Raw genomic sequence first — 20,652 nt, forward strand, 5'->3', positions numbered from 1 at the left:
TTGACCATTGTATTGTCCCCAGAAACTATTTTCATTTACCAGGAACATAGGTTTGGTCATTTTATTGGACCAAAGTCACATGATCTGAATCACAACTTATTAATAACTAGAGCATTATTTATAGCAAAAATTTCTTATTGATATTCAGCTGTGGGTTTGATCACATAAAATATGGCTCAATTTTTATGCTTTAAAAATTGTAACAATTCCTTTAGTTAGAAGTTTGCTCGTCTACATTACCACTTAGAGTTCAAATGACAGCAATTCTGGTTAAGGACATGTACCTTGGTTGTGGGCTCAATCCCCAGTGGGGGATGTTGTGTGGGGAACTCTCTTTCCCTCTCCCTTCCTCTCTGTAAAATCAATAATATATATATATAATTTAAATCGATGGGTTGCTTTCTTCATGTGTCCCTTCCCCCTTCCCCCATAGCAGGGCTCCAACCCACCACAACCTGGCTATGTGCCCTGACTGGGAGTCAAACCCATAACTTTGTGGTGTATGGGACCAATTGAGCCACTCTGGCCAGGGCTCTCTCTTGTTTTTATGGGAAATAATTTATTAGTAAGATTTAATTAATCTTATTAATCAAAGGAGAACTACGATGAAGGTAATTTTTCCAAAGAGCAGTCCAAAAATTTTGAGTGGTTTGTACACAGAAACAGGTAGAAAACAGAACAATTTATAGCAGGAAATAGCCGTTAATAGCCATTGAAGCCAATACGTACGCAGGAGGGACATTTGGGGCACAAAGAAATTATGTTTTATACAAGGTCCTGCCTGTGTGAGTCATACTACTGTCTGTGTAACCTGGCCTTTCTCTATTTCCCCTGCCTCCCTGATCTTCTTAGACATTGTTGGAATAGTCCTCCATTGCTACCACCGCTAGCATCCCACCATCCCCAACTCAATAATTTGGTATTTTACACATTTATAATATGTGAGCCAAGGCTGTCTCTTTACTAAGACTCACTTTCCTCATACACAAAAGAAAAATTATTTCTCAAACATGCCCACTGGACTAGAATCACAGATTCACAGAATATTACACCTAGAAGAGAATTTAGAAAATTATTACACTAATGCTCTCATTTTACAGTTGAAGACACTGAAGCCATGGAGAGAAAAAAAAAAAATGGCATTGCTTGTGCTCATACAGGATAAAAACCCCATTCCTGTGTTCTTTGGAATATGTCATAAGCAAAATCACACACCTAAAACAACCATCACATAACCCTCTCAATTCTCTGTGTGGTGGTAGAGGAGTTATCTGTCTTTCTCTACGCCAAGGAGCCAGGAGATATTTTACAGAAAATGAGAACTGTGGCACCTGTCAGTGCTCAGCAAATGGCTTCGGGTGAACTAACAAATGAATGGCCAGTGGTGTTTCTTTCCCCACACAGACGTTTGTCGTTTCTGTTTCGTTGTATTTTCTCAGATCATGAGTTTAAGTGGTGGCTGGGGCAAAACTCTCCACGAGCAGCTTGAGCCACCTGTTTTCGTTGAAGTTCAGAAGCATGTCCTCAGAAGGCTGGAAAATGTGTGGTTGCCAATGTTTCTTGCGAGTGAACAGTTTGCGGCGCGTCAGAAGATAAAGGTACGTAAGTCAGTACTACAATCTTTGGATAGCGATTGACGGTATCTCTCGAAACTCACGTGCACGTACGTGTTGACCCAGCCATTGTACTTCTACGGCATCAGACTTCCCAAGTTTTACTCTCAACACTGCCTCATGTTAATTGTACCGCTTTTAGTCTTCTCGTTTAAAAAAAAAGGGGGGGTTAATAAGAGTAATCACTTCATAAGATTGTTGTAAAGATAAAATGGATGATATATGTTTAATTTCTTAGCATTGCACCTGGCACATAGCAAACTCTGATATATTATTTACGAATATAGTTGTTTTTATATTATTATCATTATTATCACATAAATGGGCAAGGATATACAAGGGGGAACACTTAATGAATTATAAGAATTTCATACCATGGGAAACCATGCAGATTTCATATCAAATGAGATTAAAATATAAATTGGGAGTTCCACATGTACTGATATGAAAGATTTTATCTGAGTGAAAAAACCAGGATACAGAACAGTATATAGAAGATAATTCAATTATATATGCATACATCTATATATATATGTCTATGTTTCTCTCTCTAGATGTTCATCCATCCATCCATCTCTTCATCCATCTATCTATCTAATTTTATGTTTATGGGGAAAAAATCTAGAGGAATTGCTTTTGGGAATGAGAAAGATTTTTACTTTACTTTGAAAGTGGTGTGAGATTTTTTTGTTTGTTTCTTTGCTTTATTTTATTTTATAAGAAGCATGTATTACTTTGATAATTTAAAATGTCATTATCACACCTAAAAATAGGAAAACCTGATCTTTACAAAAACAACACAAGGACAGAGAGCATGTGACTTTAGGATACAAAGCACAAGCTATTAGTAATGATCTTTAGGAAGAATCCAAAAAAAAAGTTTATCAAACACTTAGAGGCTTATTACCTGGAAATATCCTTAGTCTTCTGAGAACCTTAAATTATGGAAAACACAGCACACCTGGGCTCATAGGATTTATAACATGGAGAAAAGCTGACTTGTTTTAATTCCTGGAAATAAGCTTTGGAATAACTCAAATTTCCTCATTCCTTTCATCAGGCTGACTCCAGTTCTCTACCCAAAGCCAAGTTTAAAGATATTTAGCTTACTAATATAACTTACCACATTTTCTCACTATGTTTACAACCATAATTTTATTGTAACTTACAGTCATTTCCTGACTTAGCATTGGGTGGCCAATGACATAAGCTGATTTGGGCAACCTTAAGCCAAAGACAGAAGAGAAGAGAGGGCATCTATAATAATAAAAGCATAATATTGCTAATTATAATAGACCAGACGTCCTTCCGGATGACCTTCCAGACAACCTTCTGGACGAAGCTAGAGCTGCAAGGGAAGCCTGGGTCCTGAGTGCTACAGGGAAGCCGGTGCCAGCAGCTGGGGGAAGGAAGGCCTACTCTTGCAAGAATTTCATGCATTGGGCCTCTAGTTTATGATAAAGCATCTCACACACTTAGGGGGAGAGTTGACACGGAAGCTTTAGGAGGGTTGGGGGCCAGGCGGAGGCTGTCGGAAAGACTAGGCAGTGACTCTGTCCTGTCTCTGTAGCTCAGCTTTTGGATCTGTCTATGGAAGAGGTAAAGTCACACAGGACAAATTTGGCAGGAGTGATTCCCAAGAAAGGGAAAATAGTGGCAATCGGCTGCACCTCAAGAGATATCTTCCATATTTTCTGCCTGTATTGAGTACCTTTTGTACTCATCTAAAATTACTGTGGCTAGATAATAGCACAAAAATCTGGAAAGTCCTAATTGTCTCTTTAGTTTCCATGTGACCCAAAGTGGGAGTGCCATCTATATTTAGGGCGATGCAGTCAGTTTCGCCCTATTGTCTCCAGTTTGCAGAAGAGGAAACTGTTCAGAACGGACAACTTGAGTAACTCGCCCAAGGACGGGGCAGAACTCCCATTTCTATGTCAGATCCTTTTCTTCTGAACTGCCCATCTCTTATCCACGCTCACCTTTACCTCATTAAAAAAAAAAGATATATCAATAAAAATAAAATAAAAAATAAAATTATATTTCAGAGAGGGAGAAAGAGATAGAAACATTAGTGATGAGAGAGAACCATTGACTGGCTGCCTCCTGCACACCCCTGCTGGGGATTGAGCCCACAACTTGGGCGTGTGCCCTTAATCGGAATCAAACCCAGGCCTACGCTCTATCCGCTGAGCTATGGCTACCAGCTAGGGCTACCTCATTTTTTAAAGCCAATAAATTAGTAGATGATTTCGAAACTTCAGACATTCCGAATCCTTGAGGTAAGATCATTGGTTCTGCTTTTAGTTACAGCTGAGAGATGTCGCTGACGAGCTCATACTGCAGAAGCATGAAAGGAAAATTGGGATCTGGAAGGTAAGAACCATTTGTTATATTCTTTCTCCTGTAAGTTCTACTCTGTCAAAGTGTCTTCCTCCCTCTTCTTGTTCATAAACGCTCATTGTAGACCCTGTTTTCTAAGCCACCAGTTGACTGCCAACACTGCTCTAATTGGCTGATGGAATCTAGTGGGAAGTGTGATTGTATCAGGACCTTCTTAGAGCGTTCCTTTACCTGCTCAATCCCAGAAGTGTCCATTGGATTTTCAATATGTCTTTTTTGTTAATCCTCATCCATGAATATTTTTTTCCATTATTTTTAAATAGAGTGGAAGGGAGGGGGAGAGACAGAGGGAGAGAAACATCAATGTGAGGGAGATACATTGATTGGTTGCCTCCTACACGCACCCCAACCTGGGCCGGGATCAAGCCTGCAACCGAGGTTCATGCCCTTGACCAGAACCGAACCAGGACTATTCAGCCAAAGGGTCATCGGCACTCTATCCCCTGAGCCAAACCAGCTAGAGCTCAATATGTATTTTTATTTATTTTCCTTGAAGATGGATTTATTGAGACAAATTGTTCGTTCCAGCATCTGGTAGGATATTTATTACTAAGAGTAGATTACACAAAAATAGTAAGAAGCATGCAATAGAATCAGCAGGTTAAATTAACTTATGATATCCCCCCTTATTTAGAATTACATTTTAGCCTTAAAAGAATTGATACCTATCATTTTGGTGAATTTTTAAACCACTATAATATGATACCTTACTAGAAATCGCCTATTTTGCTTCTTAACAAGTGTGATAAATACAGTGTTCTCTTTGAGCCTACAAATTTATGGGTATTTATCCTTCTACAGGTCTTGATAAGATGCTAAACTAGACCCAGGCAGAGAAACTAATAAGCTAACAAAGTCAAGGCTTTATCTGACTGTTTGAAGAGTCTATATGTTAGGCTCCTCTTGTTCTGTATTTTCCTCTTGAGAGGAAAGAAAACCTGTTCTTATATTTGTCTTTTGCTATATTTTTATTGAAATGCTGAGTACAATAAGCTTATATTTTATATTACTATGCAGTATATATTGTTATTTTTTGTTGTTGTTAAGTAAAATTACAGGCTTTAGTTAAATTACTAAAGTTTAGTATCTTAAGAAGCAGGTCTTAAAACGTTATTTGCTGAGTGGGTTTTAAACAAACATCCCAGTCTGATGCATAGTTGTTCCTATTTATAGGGCTGTAATTTTAATAGGGACCATATGGTGAGGGTCTTACCTACCCATGCACAGAACCCGGCCTGGGCCTCACTAACAGTGATAGACATCTCCTCGCTTTATCTGGGCGCATCCATCTCAACTGCCTGGAGTTGCCTTCAGCTTTCAGTTCCCAACTCAGATGTCATCCTGAAGGCCCTTCTCAGTAAAGCTTTTACTTCTCCTGACAGAACTAGTTGATCCTTCCTTCATGTTCCCGGGGCACTTTTTCCAGAACTCTCTGAGGTCTCATTTTGATGGTCACGTAGAATGAAATATTCTATGAAACTTACTTTCTGCATGATCAGTAATGGATGTTTAGCATGTGTTTTGTTTGTTATTGAAATTCCTAGGTCCACCTAAAACATTGACACATTGACTTTGGAATGATGCATGGTTGTAGAATTTGGGGAACTTCAATAAAATGTATCCAGTAAAAAAAAAAAAAAAAAAAAAAAAAAAAAAAAAAAATAAAAAAAAATCTATTCAGTAAATTTATTAAAATACACTGAGTGGCCAGATTATTATGACCTCTGAATGCATAATAATCTGGCCACTCAGTGTATTTGTATCTCAAGTGGGTACCAAAAGTATTCTAGACTTTTGCTGGAGATCAACAACCTATTTGCCCTGAGCTTTCTATCAGCCAGTGCAAAGGGGAAAACTAACAAGGTGCACAATCTGTAGTATCTTTGATATCAAATAAATAAGGTACTCAAGAGAAGTACACTGAGTGGCCAGATTATTAGGCGTTCAGAAATCATAGTAATCTGGCCACTCAGTGTATTTTTTGTTATCTAAGAGGCTAACAAGGGATGAATATGTGATCTAAATGGTTGAAGTAAAAGAAGTAGATGTCTTGAAATTGTGAAGATATAAAATTATACATTTAACCATTAATAAAATACCATGGCTCCTTCAGGCTTTTTTGTTATGCAAAGTGAATCCTCAGTCAGAGGAGGTCTGTTATTAAAAATAATATACTAATAATTATTTCTTTTTATTAATTCTTAACAATTTGTTATTAAAATAATATAAAGATAATTCCCCAAACTATATGATCTTTCTGGGATAGATTTATAGTGAAGCTGCACAGTGAATTTCCTATTTAAATTAATAGGTAATTACTTTTGGAAAAACTTGAAAAAAATATTTTAAATGATCAACTGCTTTTACTTTTTAAAAGGTAGGATATGAAACCATAAAATAAATAATATTATAACAATGTATAATCATAACATTATGACTACTTTGTCCCATTTAAACACAGAACTCATCCTATACACTAAAATGTAGTTTTTCAGCATAGTCTCAAACTGTAATAACTAACATTCTTGAACAATGTAGTCATATGTTCTAAATCAGCCAATCATTGCTTTTTCTCTCTACCCCTTAACAAAATGATGCCATAAAAATGTCAAGGAGACAAAGGGGAGAGAATCAGAGGGAGAAAGTTCCCGAATCCTCTTGTATCCAGGCTATCCATTTCAACAGACCAAAGAGCAGGAGATGGAATGTGGTGATCTTCAGTCCACCACATGACTTTGTCTACATTTTAGAACACAGCTAATTTTCTGTTCTCCCTGCTTTGGGCAGCCCGTGGAGAGCAAATGGATAGCTTCCTCTTCTGAAATCATCGCTTTCCGTAAAGCGTTACTGAACCCAGTCACCGCGAAGCAATTCCAACGGTTCGTGGCTCTCAAAGGAGATTTATTGGAAAACGGGGTGCTCTTTTGGCAAGAAGTACAAAAATATAAGGTATTTCATTGGGAGCGGGAGAAAACCGCCTCTTTCTGGGGAGGGGATGCATTAACATGGATTCCTAACGGTAACGTTATGGAGAATAGTTCCCAATTTTGCCACCTTCACACAAATATGAGAATATTGAGATGTTTATATGTCTATTTTAAATACATTATTATTGTACAATGAAGAGTGAGAGTGAGCACTAAATAATTGTATTATTATTGAGATAAACCTTCCAAGGTAAGTATTTTAAAAAACATAGTCTCATACATAGTCAACCCTTAATTTTGTGACTATTCCTTCTCCAAGGCCACCCATGGTCTTCATTTAGGTGTATTTTCTGTATCAGAATGGAGGGCGTATATTAGTAAGTAGCTATTAAAAATCAAGCTATAGGAGTGAATTTGTTCATTCAGTAAGCATTTATGAAGTATCTAATGTTCTAGCCATGATGCTAGATTGTAGGAATAAAAAGGTGAATACAACACATTGTCCTCCTGCAGGAAGGAAGGCACCTGTAAAAATCCATAGTATTGATTATGACCCATGCTCTAACTAGGTGTTCCCACAGAGGAGGGAATGAGGCAGGGAAGGTGGTAGGTCAGAGAAGTAGATGAGATAATACCTGGATTGGGTCTTGAGGGAATTTTCTAGGTAGAAAGCATTCCCCTTAGCAAAGTCCTACTGAGCTCACTTTTATATGGTTTATTCTGATTGTTTGCTATCTGCCAGATAGTGACTTAATGCTTTTCATGTCATAACTAATTTAATTGGCATAAGAATCCTATGAGCCCTGGCCAGATGGCTCAGTTGATTGGAGTGTCATTCCATACACCAAAAAGGTTGTGGGCTCAATTCCCTGTCACAGCACATACCTAGCTTTCAGGTTGGATCATCAGTTGAGGCATGTGGAGGAGGCAGCTGATGGATGTTTCTCTCTCACATGGATTTTCTCTCTCTCTCTCTCTCTCTCTCTCTCTCTCTCTCTCTCTCTTTCTTTCTCTCCTGATCTCTCCCTCCCTCCCTCTCTCTCCCCCCCTCCCTCCCTTTCTCCCTCCATTCTCCTCCCTCTAAAATCAATAAACAAATCCCCAGGAAAGGATTTTTTTAAAGTGAATATTGCTAATCTCCATAAAATAAAATAAAAGAATCCTATGAGGCCAGAGCTGTTGTTCTCACCATTTTATAGATGAAGAAGCTAAGGCACAGAAAAGTTAAGAAACTTTTGACATCATACAGCTAATTAAGTGGTAGAGCTGGAATTTGAACCAAGGCATTCTGTTGCTAAAACTCATGTCCTTATCCACTAAGTTATGCTCCCTCACTAGTAATGGCAACAATACATTTATTATATATATATATATATATATATATATATATATATATATATATATACACACACACACACACACTATTTATACATGGTATAAATAGGCATTTTTGGAAGGGATACTAAACTGAGAGAAAAAATGCTAATCGTTGTCTCAATGTAACATAACAAGCTTTTTTCACATCTAACTTATGCCAAACTGCATGTGAAGTTTTATATGGCAAGCACTAGAATGTTCTTTTCTTTAGTAGTATCCATAAGACATGAGTTATTACAATGTCCATCCTACAGTGAGCACTTAATAAATGTTGGCTCATTTCTGCCCTAGAATCATTTCCAAATATGTGTACTTCCTAGTGATTTAGAGAACAATGTCTTTGACAGACAAGCTTGAATTATTTTTTTTTAAAATGATAGCCCTACATCTGTGACATAAAAGTAGGTCTTTTGAATGCGTGATCACTATTTTTAAGCTCTTTAGCAATAAAGTGGATAACGTAATAGGTTAACTGAAAAAATATTGATGCCTATTGACACACCTGTCACCACCAGCCCCTAGCTTATGTAGCTGGCCCTTCTGAGCCAAAATCCCCTTTGCTGGAGAAGCAGTGATGGTTGAGAAAGCTTTGTGACCACCTGTCAGTTGAGTTGGCATCTGTTTTCTTTTGTAACGCTGTGTATGCTTTTATCATAGCACTTACCAACCACCTCAAATTGGAGTAACATCGCCATGCTTCTCCTCCAGTAGAAATTGGCCTTTTATTTATTTCTTATTATTTTTATTTTTTTAAATATATTTTATTGATTTTTTTACAGAGAGGAAGAGAGAGGGATAGAGAGTTAGAAACATCGATGAGACAGAATCATCTATCAGCTGCCTCTTGCACGCCCCCTACTGGGGATGTGCCCGCAACCAAGGTACATGCCCCTGACTGGAATCGAACCTGGGACCTTTTAGTCTGCAAGCTGACGCTCTATCCACTGAGCCAAACCAGTTTCAGTGAAATTGGCCTTTTAAAGGCCAGGCGCTGTATATGGGGCACAGCTTGGTGTCTGGCATATCGCAGGCACTCAACATCAATTTGCTAATAAGTCAAAGCCAACACTAGTTCTGTTCCTTTGCATCGGAGAAAGGAGAAGCAGCAATCAGGATAAAACGAAATCTGTATTTACGTAAGCTATATCCATCAAAGACTTGGGTTCCTCAAACCCAAGAGAAATAAAAGCTATGACATTTTAAGATAGCGTTGGCACGTCCCAGTACCCTCCTGACCTGAAGTTAAAATGTATATTTTAGGCCCCTGGCAGGGTAGCCCAGTTGGTTCAAACGTTAGTCCAAATACATCAAGGTTGTGGGCTTGGTCTTCGGTCAGGGCACATACAAGAAGCAACTCATGGATGCATAAATAAGTGAAACCACAAATCAGTGCTTCTCTCTCTCCTCTCCTCTCTCTCAAAATCCATTTTTTAAAAAGTATACATTAGCTGAAAGACATGTTGTCACAATTCTATGAAGTGCTCCAATCACACGTGCATCATATATTGTCCTGTCTTTCCCCCCTTGTCCCAGGACCTGTGCCACTCTCATTGTGAAGAGTCTATCATCCACAAGAAGGTCATGACTATTATCAACTGCTTTATTAACTCCAGTGTCCCGCCAACTCTACAAATAGACATCCCGGTAGAGCAAGCCCAGAAGATTATCGAGCACAGGAAGGAGTTAGGACCGTATGTGTTTAGAGAGGCCCAGGTAAGCGAACGGGGGCACGTGGCGAAGCGTAGCTTTAAACAGACCGACGGTCTAGGTATTCTCGTAGAGCTCATGCATGATTCCAATCTGGCAAGGCTTCAATCATCCCAACACTGGCATTTATCCTGGGCCATAAAAAAGAACCCCTTTTCATAGGCCACAGAACATAAGAAACTAGTCATCGACTCTTCTTGTTGATACTACACAACAAATAAAAGTATTAAACACTCCACTTAGACGTTGCAGGGTTCCCATTTTTTCAGTTTCTAAACAAGCTAATTCCTCCTTCCTTTCCCACCGTTCCCATTTCCTCTTAAAATATCCGCTACCACAAAAATGCATGGCATATGTGCGTCCCGGGATTTGTGTATTTTTTAAAGATTGGAATATTCACATCGCTCATAAAACAAGTGAGAGGAGATTTAAGTACCCGGTCCACGTAAAGTACACAAGCTCATGAAAGGAGAAGTCGTGCCTGTTAACCTGCTCACATTACTTCTTCTTAAGATAAATAATAGAAAACAGCGATTTGATGAACATCATTTATTTGCATTTTGAAAAGCCTTTTACCGATGTTGTTCCTGAGAAATGATTAAGAAAAATAAATTGTAATAGAGGTAATAGGGAAGGCCATGTCATGACTTAAGTGATGGGAAACAGAGATTGGGGGTACGATTGCCCTTGAGCATGGAAAGAGGCCATTACTCCTTCACGTGCATTTGCGAGCCAGCTGTGCTCTGAGTCCTCTGAGGGACCGAAAGTGGACTCCCAATCCAAATTATGCATTAAAATAGGCGAAAATACCGGGGCATGATTGAGGATGTGCTGGAGAGAGACGGAGAGGACGCGCTGCCAGAATCGCGGCGTCTGTGAACGAGGGGGTCTGAGAGATCACGCAGCCGGGCCCGCCGATAACCAGACCCCTAACCCCAAGCCTGGCCGCCCAGCTGCATCCGAGGCCTTGAACTTGGGGGTCGGGGGGAGCCGAGGTCTGGGGCTGCCCATGCCGCTGGCTTTGCACAGTGTCCAGAGGAGTCCTCTCGTTTATGCCTTCTACCTGATTTCCTAAAATGAGTCCCAGGCCCGTAAGAGCATATTTATGTAGGGGCCATACCCCACCAAGTCTGTTATTGCTCCAGTGTTTCCTAAGAAAGCTCAGGGAATGGTCAGAGGCCTGGGCACCGTCTCCACGTCCCCCCCTTGCTTTCATTCCCTGCCCACCAGATCTCCATTCCCCGAATTGTATCCCTCTGTCTCCTCATTATCTGCATTCTCCCTACTTCTCTCCGACGTCAGGCCACTGCCTCAGCTGCACCTGCAGAGTGCGGGTATTATATGTTATATATATATATATATATATATATATATATATATATATATATATATATATATATATATATATATATAATATATATATTATTCACAGTGCTGACCACAGGTCCCCGCCTCGGGGCTCTCAGAATCCATTTAACTCGCCTCGGGCAGAGCCGTCTTGTTTCAAAACGTCCATCTGGTCAGATCACTCCTCTGCCCTCAGTTACAGCTCCTCCCCATTGTCCTCAGGAGGGAGGCCATGTGCCTCCTCCATGTCCCCAACCACATCCCTCACCGCTCACCTCCCCATCTCCCTGACACACGCGTGGCTCTGCAGGCGGCTGCTTCTCTCCTTCCTGAGCTTCTGGCAGCGTCCTCTTCCCCTCCGTGCGCTGTGATGACATCCGGTACTTGTCCGGGTCAGAACACGTGTCACACAGAACCGAACGTGACCCTTCTGTGCCCGGCTTTCCCGTTAGACTGGAAGGTCGTTGGGGGCAGGGCCTGCTTCCCATTTTCCTTGAGGCCACAGAAGAGGCGCCCAGGAGCATGTTGGAACACGGGTTACCATGGGAATGAAGGCTGTGAGAAGAGAGCTATGGCAGCAGAAAGGAACAAGACCGAACTGGGGACGAGAGCAAAGAGGAGAGAAGGGCTAACTAGTACATTTGCCTGTTTTAGGATTGTTATCAGTGTAGCCTCTGCCTGTCCCCACCCACATCACTCAGCCCTCAGCGGAAGTTCTGACTCATGCTAAAGCCATTGTCCATCTGCTGGCAGTGAGCAAAATAGCTCTCTTTTTTATTAAAAACAATTTCTTAGCCACCGTTTGGTTATCTTTTAAGGCTGGGTAATTTTCATGAGTCACATGTAAGATCTGAACATCTTAATTGCAACTGTTAGACATGGAGCAATTTGGCCCGGCCAGTGTGGCCCAGTGGTTGAGTGTCATCCCATGAACCAGGAGGTCCACCAGTTTGATTCCCTGTTTGGTCAGGGCACATGGCTGGGTTGCAGGCTCAATCCCCAGGAGGGGGCCTGCAAAAGGCAGCGATCAATGTTACTGTCTCATGGATGTTTCCATTTCTTTATCCCTCTCCCTTCCACTCACTCTTAAAAACAAAACAAAACAAAAGAGCAATTTAAAAAAATATATATTTTATTGATTTTCACAGAGAGGAAGGGAGAGGGATAGAGGGCTAGAAACATAGATGAGAGAGACACATCAACCAGCTGCCTCCTGCACACTCCCCACCAGGGATGTGCCTGCAACCAATGTACATGCCCTTGACCAGAATTGAACCTGGGACCTTTCAGTCCACTGAGCCAAACCGGTTTTTGGCAAAAAGAGCAATTTTATGTCTGCCTTTGAAAGTTCTGTAGGTGACTTTTACCGGAAGGCCTTCTAGATGGAAATACATGTAGTTGAGAATGACTCAGGTTTTGGAGAGATCGCTGAAAAGTAGGGTCAATAGTTGGTAGATAGAGAAGGGGTATTGAAGTTTAAGACGTTCACAGGGCAGCTATCACAGCCCCTGAACACTGGAGCAGGGGGTGGCTGAATTAACTACATGGTAGGTAAATGAAAAAAACAAAGGCCTGCATTTTATCCACCAGAGTATCTCTTAGCTTTTGTGTTCCCAATCCTGAGAGGCCACAGCATTCAGTGACAAAGTCGTCTTTTAAAAAGCGTAAGTAGTTTTAGAATCACTGAGAATATCCACGTACAGAAAAGAGGAGCCACGAAACGTGACTATTCAGGACGCTGCTGATCGCCGCCGCAGCTTTTACTCTCGGAAAAAGTCTCCTTTTCCTCCCAAGCGCTGGCCTCCAGCCTAATGGGATGGTTCATTTTCCTCCAGGGCATTAGGGGAAGGCCATTCCTAGCAGCAGCATGTTGGGCTTGATCTGATGTGGCAAGTCCTACCTTCTTGGAAGTAATGTCTGCCTCTGGAACTAATGGAAAAACTTGGCACGGGAGCCGAGCAACCATTCTTATCTCAATAAATATCACAATTAATCACTCGCCGTGGAGTGTCCTCATAGAGAGCACTTGTCCAGGATACCACTCTGCTTTTTAAAACGTTACTTTTCTTGCTCTCACATAAAAGAGAGATTGTATCATGTAGAAGTTACTCAAGATTTATTCTTAGATCTGCAAGCTTTATTTAAGAGCTTTTCCAGAGGTAAACGGTATTTCCTTTCTCTAAAAAGAAAGAAAAGGGGAGAGGGGAGAGGAGTCCCCCTTGATGGACTGAATATTTGGAATACTTGCATAAAACAGCAGAGTGTGTGGCAGATCCGCTAGTATATGCTTTAAAAGAAAACATAAATTTCTTATTAAAAAAAAAAAAAGACCTAATGGATTCTTTATTCATACAATCAATTGGTTAGGGAAACATAAAGAATAAAGTGACTTTTAAGTGTATTTTAAGATTTTTTTTTTTTTTTAAAGAAAGACTTCTCGTTGGTAGTAAAAAAAAAAAAAAAAACAACATTGATGATAAGCATGTGCGGAGCTAAACTATACCAAGATGTCTGGAGACAATAAGTTGGAGGAAACATGCTGTATATTAAAGATGCAATAGTTAATCCATTATTCTGGTGAGTTAGAGTTTAAAACGGTACATTTGTATAACATTGTAACCCGAGACATACTTTGCTTTTTATACAGATGACAATTTTTGGAGTCCTGTTTAAATTTTGGCCTCAGTTTTGTGAGTTTAGAAAGAACCTAACTGATGAAAAAATTATGAGTGCTTTAGAGAGAAGAAAAGAATATGTCAGGCAGAAAAAGAGATCGACGCTCATAGAAGAGGAAAGATTGGCAAAGGTGAGACCAGACTCATTTGGGGTTTAGTCAGACGTATAAAAGCCATTTGTAGAGACACGTGGGCCAGCAAAGTGACCGAAGACCAACTTCAGGGACCTTTAGGCCTTTAGTTGGAGGTTTCAGACTTGGTTTTGAATTCCTTAAAATTCATCTGCAGTGTCATCTTTTCCATGTGAAGGAAAAGTATCTTTCCTTGATACTCTCCTGGGCAACTTAAGAACATACATCCACCGGAGTCACACATAGGAACCTCTCTCGGGGAGCACATTACATTGTCTTATGAGGAAGACTTTGCATTTGTTGTCCTCACTGGACTGAGATTCTCAAGGATGTATCTGTCTTATTCATCTGTGTCTCATAAGCACTTACACCAGTGTCTAGCACACACACCGTTATTAACAATTGTTGGCTAAATGAATGGGTGAATGAATGAACAAATATTATGTACTGAGGGCAGCCCTTTATTTTATTTTTAAAACATATTTCTTTGTTGATTTCAGAGAGGAAGGGAGAGGAAGAGAGAGGTAGAAGCATCAGTGATGAGAGAGAAGCATAAATTGGCTGCCTTCTGTACACCCCCGACTGGAGCATGCCACCCAGGCATGTGCTTTTGGCTGGAATCAAACCTGGGACCCCTCAGCCCACAGGCTGACACTCTGTTCACTAAACCAAACCGGCCAAGGCTGAGGGCAGCACTTTAGAATTACAATTACAGACTTCTACATTGATTGTGAAATTTGTAAATATGAATCACAAATTGTTCAGCCTGTTTATTTGTCAGTTAGTCTCTCCACTCATTCATCTACCCATCTTCCTTTCTATTTCTCTATTTGAATTGGTGAGGGAGAATTCCAAAATAATGTATTTTATCTTATTTATAAGCTTATGCCTACTCTCTCTCTCTCTCTCTCTCTCTTTCTCTCTCTCTCTCTCTCACACACACACACACACACACACACAATTTGCATATTACTCTAATAAAAGAGTAATATGCAAATTGACAATCACTCCAATACACAAAATGGCTGCCCCCATGTGGACACAAGATGGCCATTACAAGATGGCTTGCAGGGGAGAGCAATTAGGGGTGACCAGGCCTGCAGAGGAAGGCAGTTGGGGGGACCAGGCCAGCAGTTAGGTAGAGCTGCTCTGTCTTCTAAAATTGGTAGAGTGGCCTTGGGTTAATGGGTGTCCTGTAGGGCCCAGTGGCTCATTCTCCCCAGTCGCCTGAGCTGGGCACTCTAGGTGCACCCCTATGTGGGCTGTGTGCACAGTCTTGTGTAGTTGAGCCTTGACTGCTATTGGCATCTCTGGGAGAAATTGACCTCCAGGCCAATTAGCTGTGAGGACCAACTGCATCTACCTTGGGAGAGCTGCTGTGCAGAAAACACCCCCATGGAGCAGGACTTGCTGCAGTGGGGCTTTGGTGCTCACTGAGTCTGCCCCTTGAGCGTGTCGCTTGTGGATGTGTAGAGTTGTAATCTGGTATCATCTGAAGTTGTCTATTGGGTGCACTGGCTCTAGGGCCTCCAGGGAGGTGCAAAGTCAGACACTGCCTGGGGCCACCTGGCAGGAGCTACAGAGAGATCAGAAGATTTGTATTGGGCTTGGAGGTGCCCAGTTGAAGCCCAACTATGAAGCAAGGCAGGCTGGTGCTGGTGCTGGGTCTTGGGCCTTTTGTTGATAGGTTTGCGGTGAGTACTGGCGTGTACCTGCACTGCCATTCTGGTTCTCACTTGCATGTATATTTTTAGTGGAGTAGGCGCTACCACGCTGCTTTCCCTGTGCATGTGTCACTGTATATTTTACCAGCAATACAGGAGAATACTGCTTTTCCCATTTAGTAATCCCCATTTAGTATTTAAGACAAAAAATTTTTTTCAATCTGATGGTAAAAAAATGTACTCATCATTAATAATGCACCTGTTTACACTTTCCTAATTATTAGTAAGGTGGAGCAACTTTTTCACATGTTACCTGACTACTCAGATATTTTTATTAGTATTGCAATGAACCTTTAGATCAGTTTGAGGAGAACTGAAATAATAAAAATAGTATGTTTTCCAATCCATGAACACAGATATCTCTCCTTAGATCTCTAATTTATCTCAGCAATGATTTGTACTTTTCAATGACTGAAGGGTCATGGTTTCAATTCCTGTCAAGGGCACATGCCTCGATTGGGGCATATGCAGAAGGCAACCAATCAATGTGTCTCTCTCACATAGATGTTTCTCGCTCTCTGTTTCCTTGCTACCCCCTTCCACTTTCTCTAAAAATCAATGGGAAAATATTCTTGGGTGAAGAATAACAAAAAACAAACAGAACAAAAACAGCAACAACAAAATAAAAAAAGGAAAGAAAATCACAGTGACTTTAAATATTTTAAACTTTTAAATGGCAGAAATAAACAAGTTTAAAGACAAATTAGGAAAACATAGAATGTATGATGTAAGTTGTGAAAATAAACAATAGGAAAGATAAACACTCTTAAAAGAAAAGTGGGCAAAGGGTAATAACAGCCAAAAACACACTGGCAAAGAAGAAAATCTCCATTGTTGGGTGAGGGTTTGGAAAGAGGGCTACACACTCATGTGTATTGGAAAAGTGTAAAATGATCCTTTGTTTCTGAAGGGCACTTTGACAACATGCATTGTTTAGAATGTCCATTGTTTTTAATCCAGCAAATACACCTTTAGGAATTTATTCTATAGGAGAGAAGTGGGGGAAATGCACCGCATTGTTTATAATAGTAAGAAGTTAAAAATGATCCCGGCCGATATGGTTCAGTGGTTGAACCAGGAGGTCACTATTCAATTCCTGGTCAGGGCACATGCCTGGGTTGTGAGCATGGGGGACATACAGAAGGCAACAGATCAATGATTCTCTCTCATCATTGATGTTTCTCTCTCTCTCTCCCTCTCCCTTCCTCTCTGAAATCAATAAAAATAGATTTTTTAAAAAAAGAACCTAAATTTCTAATAGTGGGCATTGATTATCTGTGGTACATCCCTTTACTATAATAGTATTCACCAGTTGAAATGATAATATGGTTTACTTTTATTTTTCAACAAATATCTGCATTCACCCATTAAGAATGATGATGTAATTTTTTCATTTCACCATTCAACAAATATTTGAAGATATGTTCTGTGTTCTATAGTGTAGGCAGACTTGCTGAATAAATACAAAGACTCTGCCCTTTAGTAAAATACCTATTTTACATTTATTCACATAGAAAAAATTTCCCAACATTTTTTAAAAATATATATTTTATTGATTTTTCACAGAGAGGAAGGGAGAGAGATAGAGAGCTAGAAACGTCGATGAGAGAGAAACATCGACCAGCTGCCTCTTGCACACCTCCTACCAGGGATGTGCCCGCAACCAACTTATAATACATGCCCCTGACAGAAATCAAACCTTGGACCTTTCAGTCTGCAGACCGACGCTCTACCACTGAGCCAAACTGGTTTTGGCAATTTCCCAACATTTTTTACACAAAACATTTAAAAGGAGCACATATAGTGTGATTCCATTTACATGACATTTATGTAATAAAACAAATATTAAAATTATAGATTAAATCTATGTATTTCCTTAGTGAGAAATTTGGATGGAAATTAATGAAAATGTCTGTAGTGGTTTTTCTTGGATGTTAAAATTTGAGGGTGATTTTTTACAATCTACTTCATGATTTCTCTCATATTTATTTTTGGTATTTTTATATTAATATTAGAGGCCCAGTGCACAAAAAAGTTTGTGCACAGCAGGGGGTACCTCAGCTCAGCTGGCACCCTCTCACAATCTGGGACTCCCTCAGGGGATGTCTGATTGCCGGTTTAGGCCTACTTGGGATTGGGCCTAGCCCAGCAGTCGGACATCCATCTCGCAATACAAGACCACTGGCTCCTAACTGCTCGCCAGCCTGCCTGATTGCCCCAACCACTCGCCCGCCTGACTAATTGCCCCTAACTGCTTGCCTGCCTGCCTGATCACCCCTAACCACCTTGGCATCAGCCCCTGCCCACTCGGGCATCAGCCTCTGCCTCGGCCCCACTGCCATGGCTTCGTCCAGAAGGTGGTCCAGAAGGACGTCTGGAATGACGTCTGGAACAGTGGTCGGCAAACTGCAGCTCACGAGCCACATGTGGTTCTTTGGCCCCTTGAGCGTGGCTCTTCCACAAAATACCACAGCCTGGGCGAGTCTATTTTGAAGAAATGGCATTAGAAGAAGTTTAAAAAATTTGGCTCTCAAAAGAAATTTCAATCGTTGTACTGTAGATATTTGGCTCTGTTGACTAATGGGTTTGCTGACTAAGATTGTTCAGCTATCCGGTCTAATTAGCACATTACACTTTTATTATTATAGATGAAAGCAATATTATTTTTAATATTTTTATATTAGCATGAAAGAAAGTTAAAGAATGTCACATTAGTGATATTGACTTGATGAAACCTCAGGTTGTGGTGCTCACCACACAATGTTTTTTTCGCCTGCTATTATGATTCCTTAATTGTACGTTTATATTAATTAATTACCCCTTTGGGGGAATAACATAATATAATTACAGGAAGGATTCAAACAACCTGAAAGTGTTCCAGGAATTACTCTGACTCCATCTGATTTGCTCAATGACCCATCTCTAATCCTGCACGCATATGGCCGACAGGTAAGCCAGAGAGACGCCCTGGGCGTCTGCAGAGCACTTGGTGGTGGGAAGCCATTTAGTCACTTTACAGTAGTAGAGGTGTGTTTGCTTGAAAATGAGGCTAAAATTGTAATCCTAGAAGAGACGGGAAGAAAATTTCCCTTGAGCCCTCAGAGGACATTAAAATGCCAGCTTACTGAATAATATCTTTAAGGGAAATAATTTCTTGATACACGTGAAGATTTAAGAGGTAGAAATTGAAGTGACTATCTTATCAGAAAAGAGAGAATAGGGCAGCTACAGAAAAAAGTAGAATATATATATATATAGAATATATATATATATATATATATATATATATATATATGTTAATATATTTTGGGTTAAGAAAGAAAAGATGAATGGCACATGCTTTGTCTCAATTTTTGAATTATTTGATGTGATCATAAAATTGGCCAGTACATGACCATCAACTAATACATATTTTCATGTATAACTTGTACATTAACATCACTTCCCTGAAATTTTATAAAGTTTATGTCCATTGTTAAGGATTTCTATTGAAAGTGATTGCATCTTAAATATATAATATTAGCTTGGTAGTCAATCTTTTTGGTATTTAGGAATGTCAAGTAGGTTCAGCTACCCAGCTAAGATTACTGATAGGCCACGAAGCTTTTGTTGAAAGAAGAGAAATGTCCAATTTTTTTTTGAACCATCTAAAAGTGCATGATACCTAATAATGACATTTGGAAGTATATTTATTAGCAGATGACTAGTGTTAAATTTCAGGAACACAGAGTAAAAATAAAGGGGGAAATGTGGAATTAGAGATACCAGGCTTCTAATTTTTACTTTGACACTTGCAAGTCAGTATCACCTTGAAGCCTGAAAGAAATGGCTTAATCTCCTTTGAGGCTGTTCTCCTAGGTGTTAAAAAGAAAAAAAGGTGATGATGATGATGATGGTGATGATATTGTCATATATCTAAGATTAAAAAACTAAATGCTTTTGGAAACCAAAGGCATTTTTATAAATATAAACTAGAGGCCTGGTGCATGAATTCATGCATGGGTGGGGTCCGGTTAGCCTGCCCAGATGGGGGCTGATCAGGGGTGGGGCTGTCCAGGGGGAGTGGCCATGGCTGGCGGGGGGGAAGGGGAGGGGCCTCGGGCAATTTGGGGAGCTGATCAGGGCCCCAATTGGGCTGGTTGGCTGCCACACTGCATGTTATAGCAACCAGTCATTGCAGTCATTCCAGTTGTTCCATCGTTGTTCTGGTTCCTTGGCATATGTGTGTGTGTGTGTGTGTGTGTGTGTGTGTGTGTGTGTGTATTATTAATCTTTAATGTATACATGTTGAATTACACTAGAAATTATTAAAATAATAACATACTGCCATTTAGTAAATGTGGGATGCACTACACATGCATTTGTTTCAAATGAATTTTACAAATTGAAGAATTGTAATTAATCCAAAGGCAAAACTACCCCACAAAAAAAATGGATCTTTCCTAAGCACATACGTTCATAATCAAATTGAATATATAAAGGTGACTGACTGAATAGCTGTCAAGAAATCTATGAAATTTTTGAGAAACTGCTTCACTGAGAAGAAGTGAATCTTCCTTCTCACCTCCCCACCAGTCTCCAACCTGAGGCGAGGGAATTTAACATTTTAACTCAAGGCTATAGGAAAAAGTACCTTCTGTCTATCAAAATATTCTTATTAAAATGGTATAAGGTAGACTGATAACAGTTTGTGGTGACCAGTTGAAAGGTTAAATGGTTACATTCCACTTGTGAAATTTTATATAATA

The 20,652-nt window shown here is 40.1% G+C and overlaps 1 protein-coding gene across 1 annotated transcript in view; it reads left to right on the forward strand.

The window, feature by feature from the left end:
* The window catches only part of RGS22 (regulator of G protein signaling 22), a 92,989-nt gene that overhangs the window by 70,238 nt on the left and 2,099 nt on the right, over nt 1-20,652 (forward strand). The window contains exons 19-24 of the mRNA XM_036437409.2: nt 1,440-1,598; nt 3,921-3,989; nt 6,804-6,965; nt 9,854-10,033; nt 14,022-14,180; nt 18,755-18,853. Of these exons, the coding sequence (XP_036293302.2) occupies nt 1,440-1,598; nt 3,921-3,989; nt 6,804-6,965; nt 9,854-10,033; nt 14,022-14,180; nt 18,755-18,853 (828 nt within the window). The remainder of the gene's footprint in view (nt 1-1,439; nt 1,599-3,920; nt 3,990-6,803; nt 6,966-9,853; nt 10,034-14,021; nt 14,181-18,754; nt 18,854-20,652) is intronic.

The sequence above is a fragment of the Pipistrellus kuhlii genome, unplaced genomic scaffold, assembly GCF_014108245.1.
Source record: "Pipistrellus kuhlii isolate mPipKuh1 unplaced genomic scaffold, mPipKuh1.p scaffold_m20_p_14, whole genome shotgun sequence".
Classification (NCBI taxonomy): Eukaryota; Metazoa; Chordata; class Mammalia; order Chiroptera; family Vespertilionidae; genus Pipistrellus; species Pipistrellus kuhlii.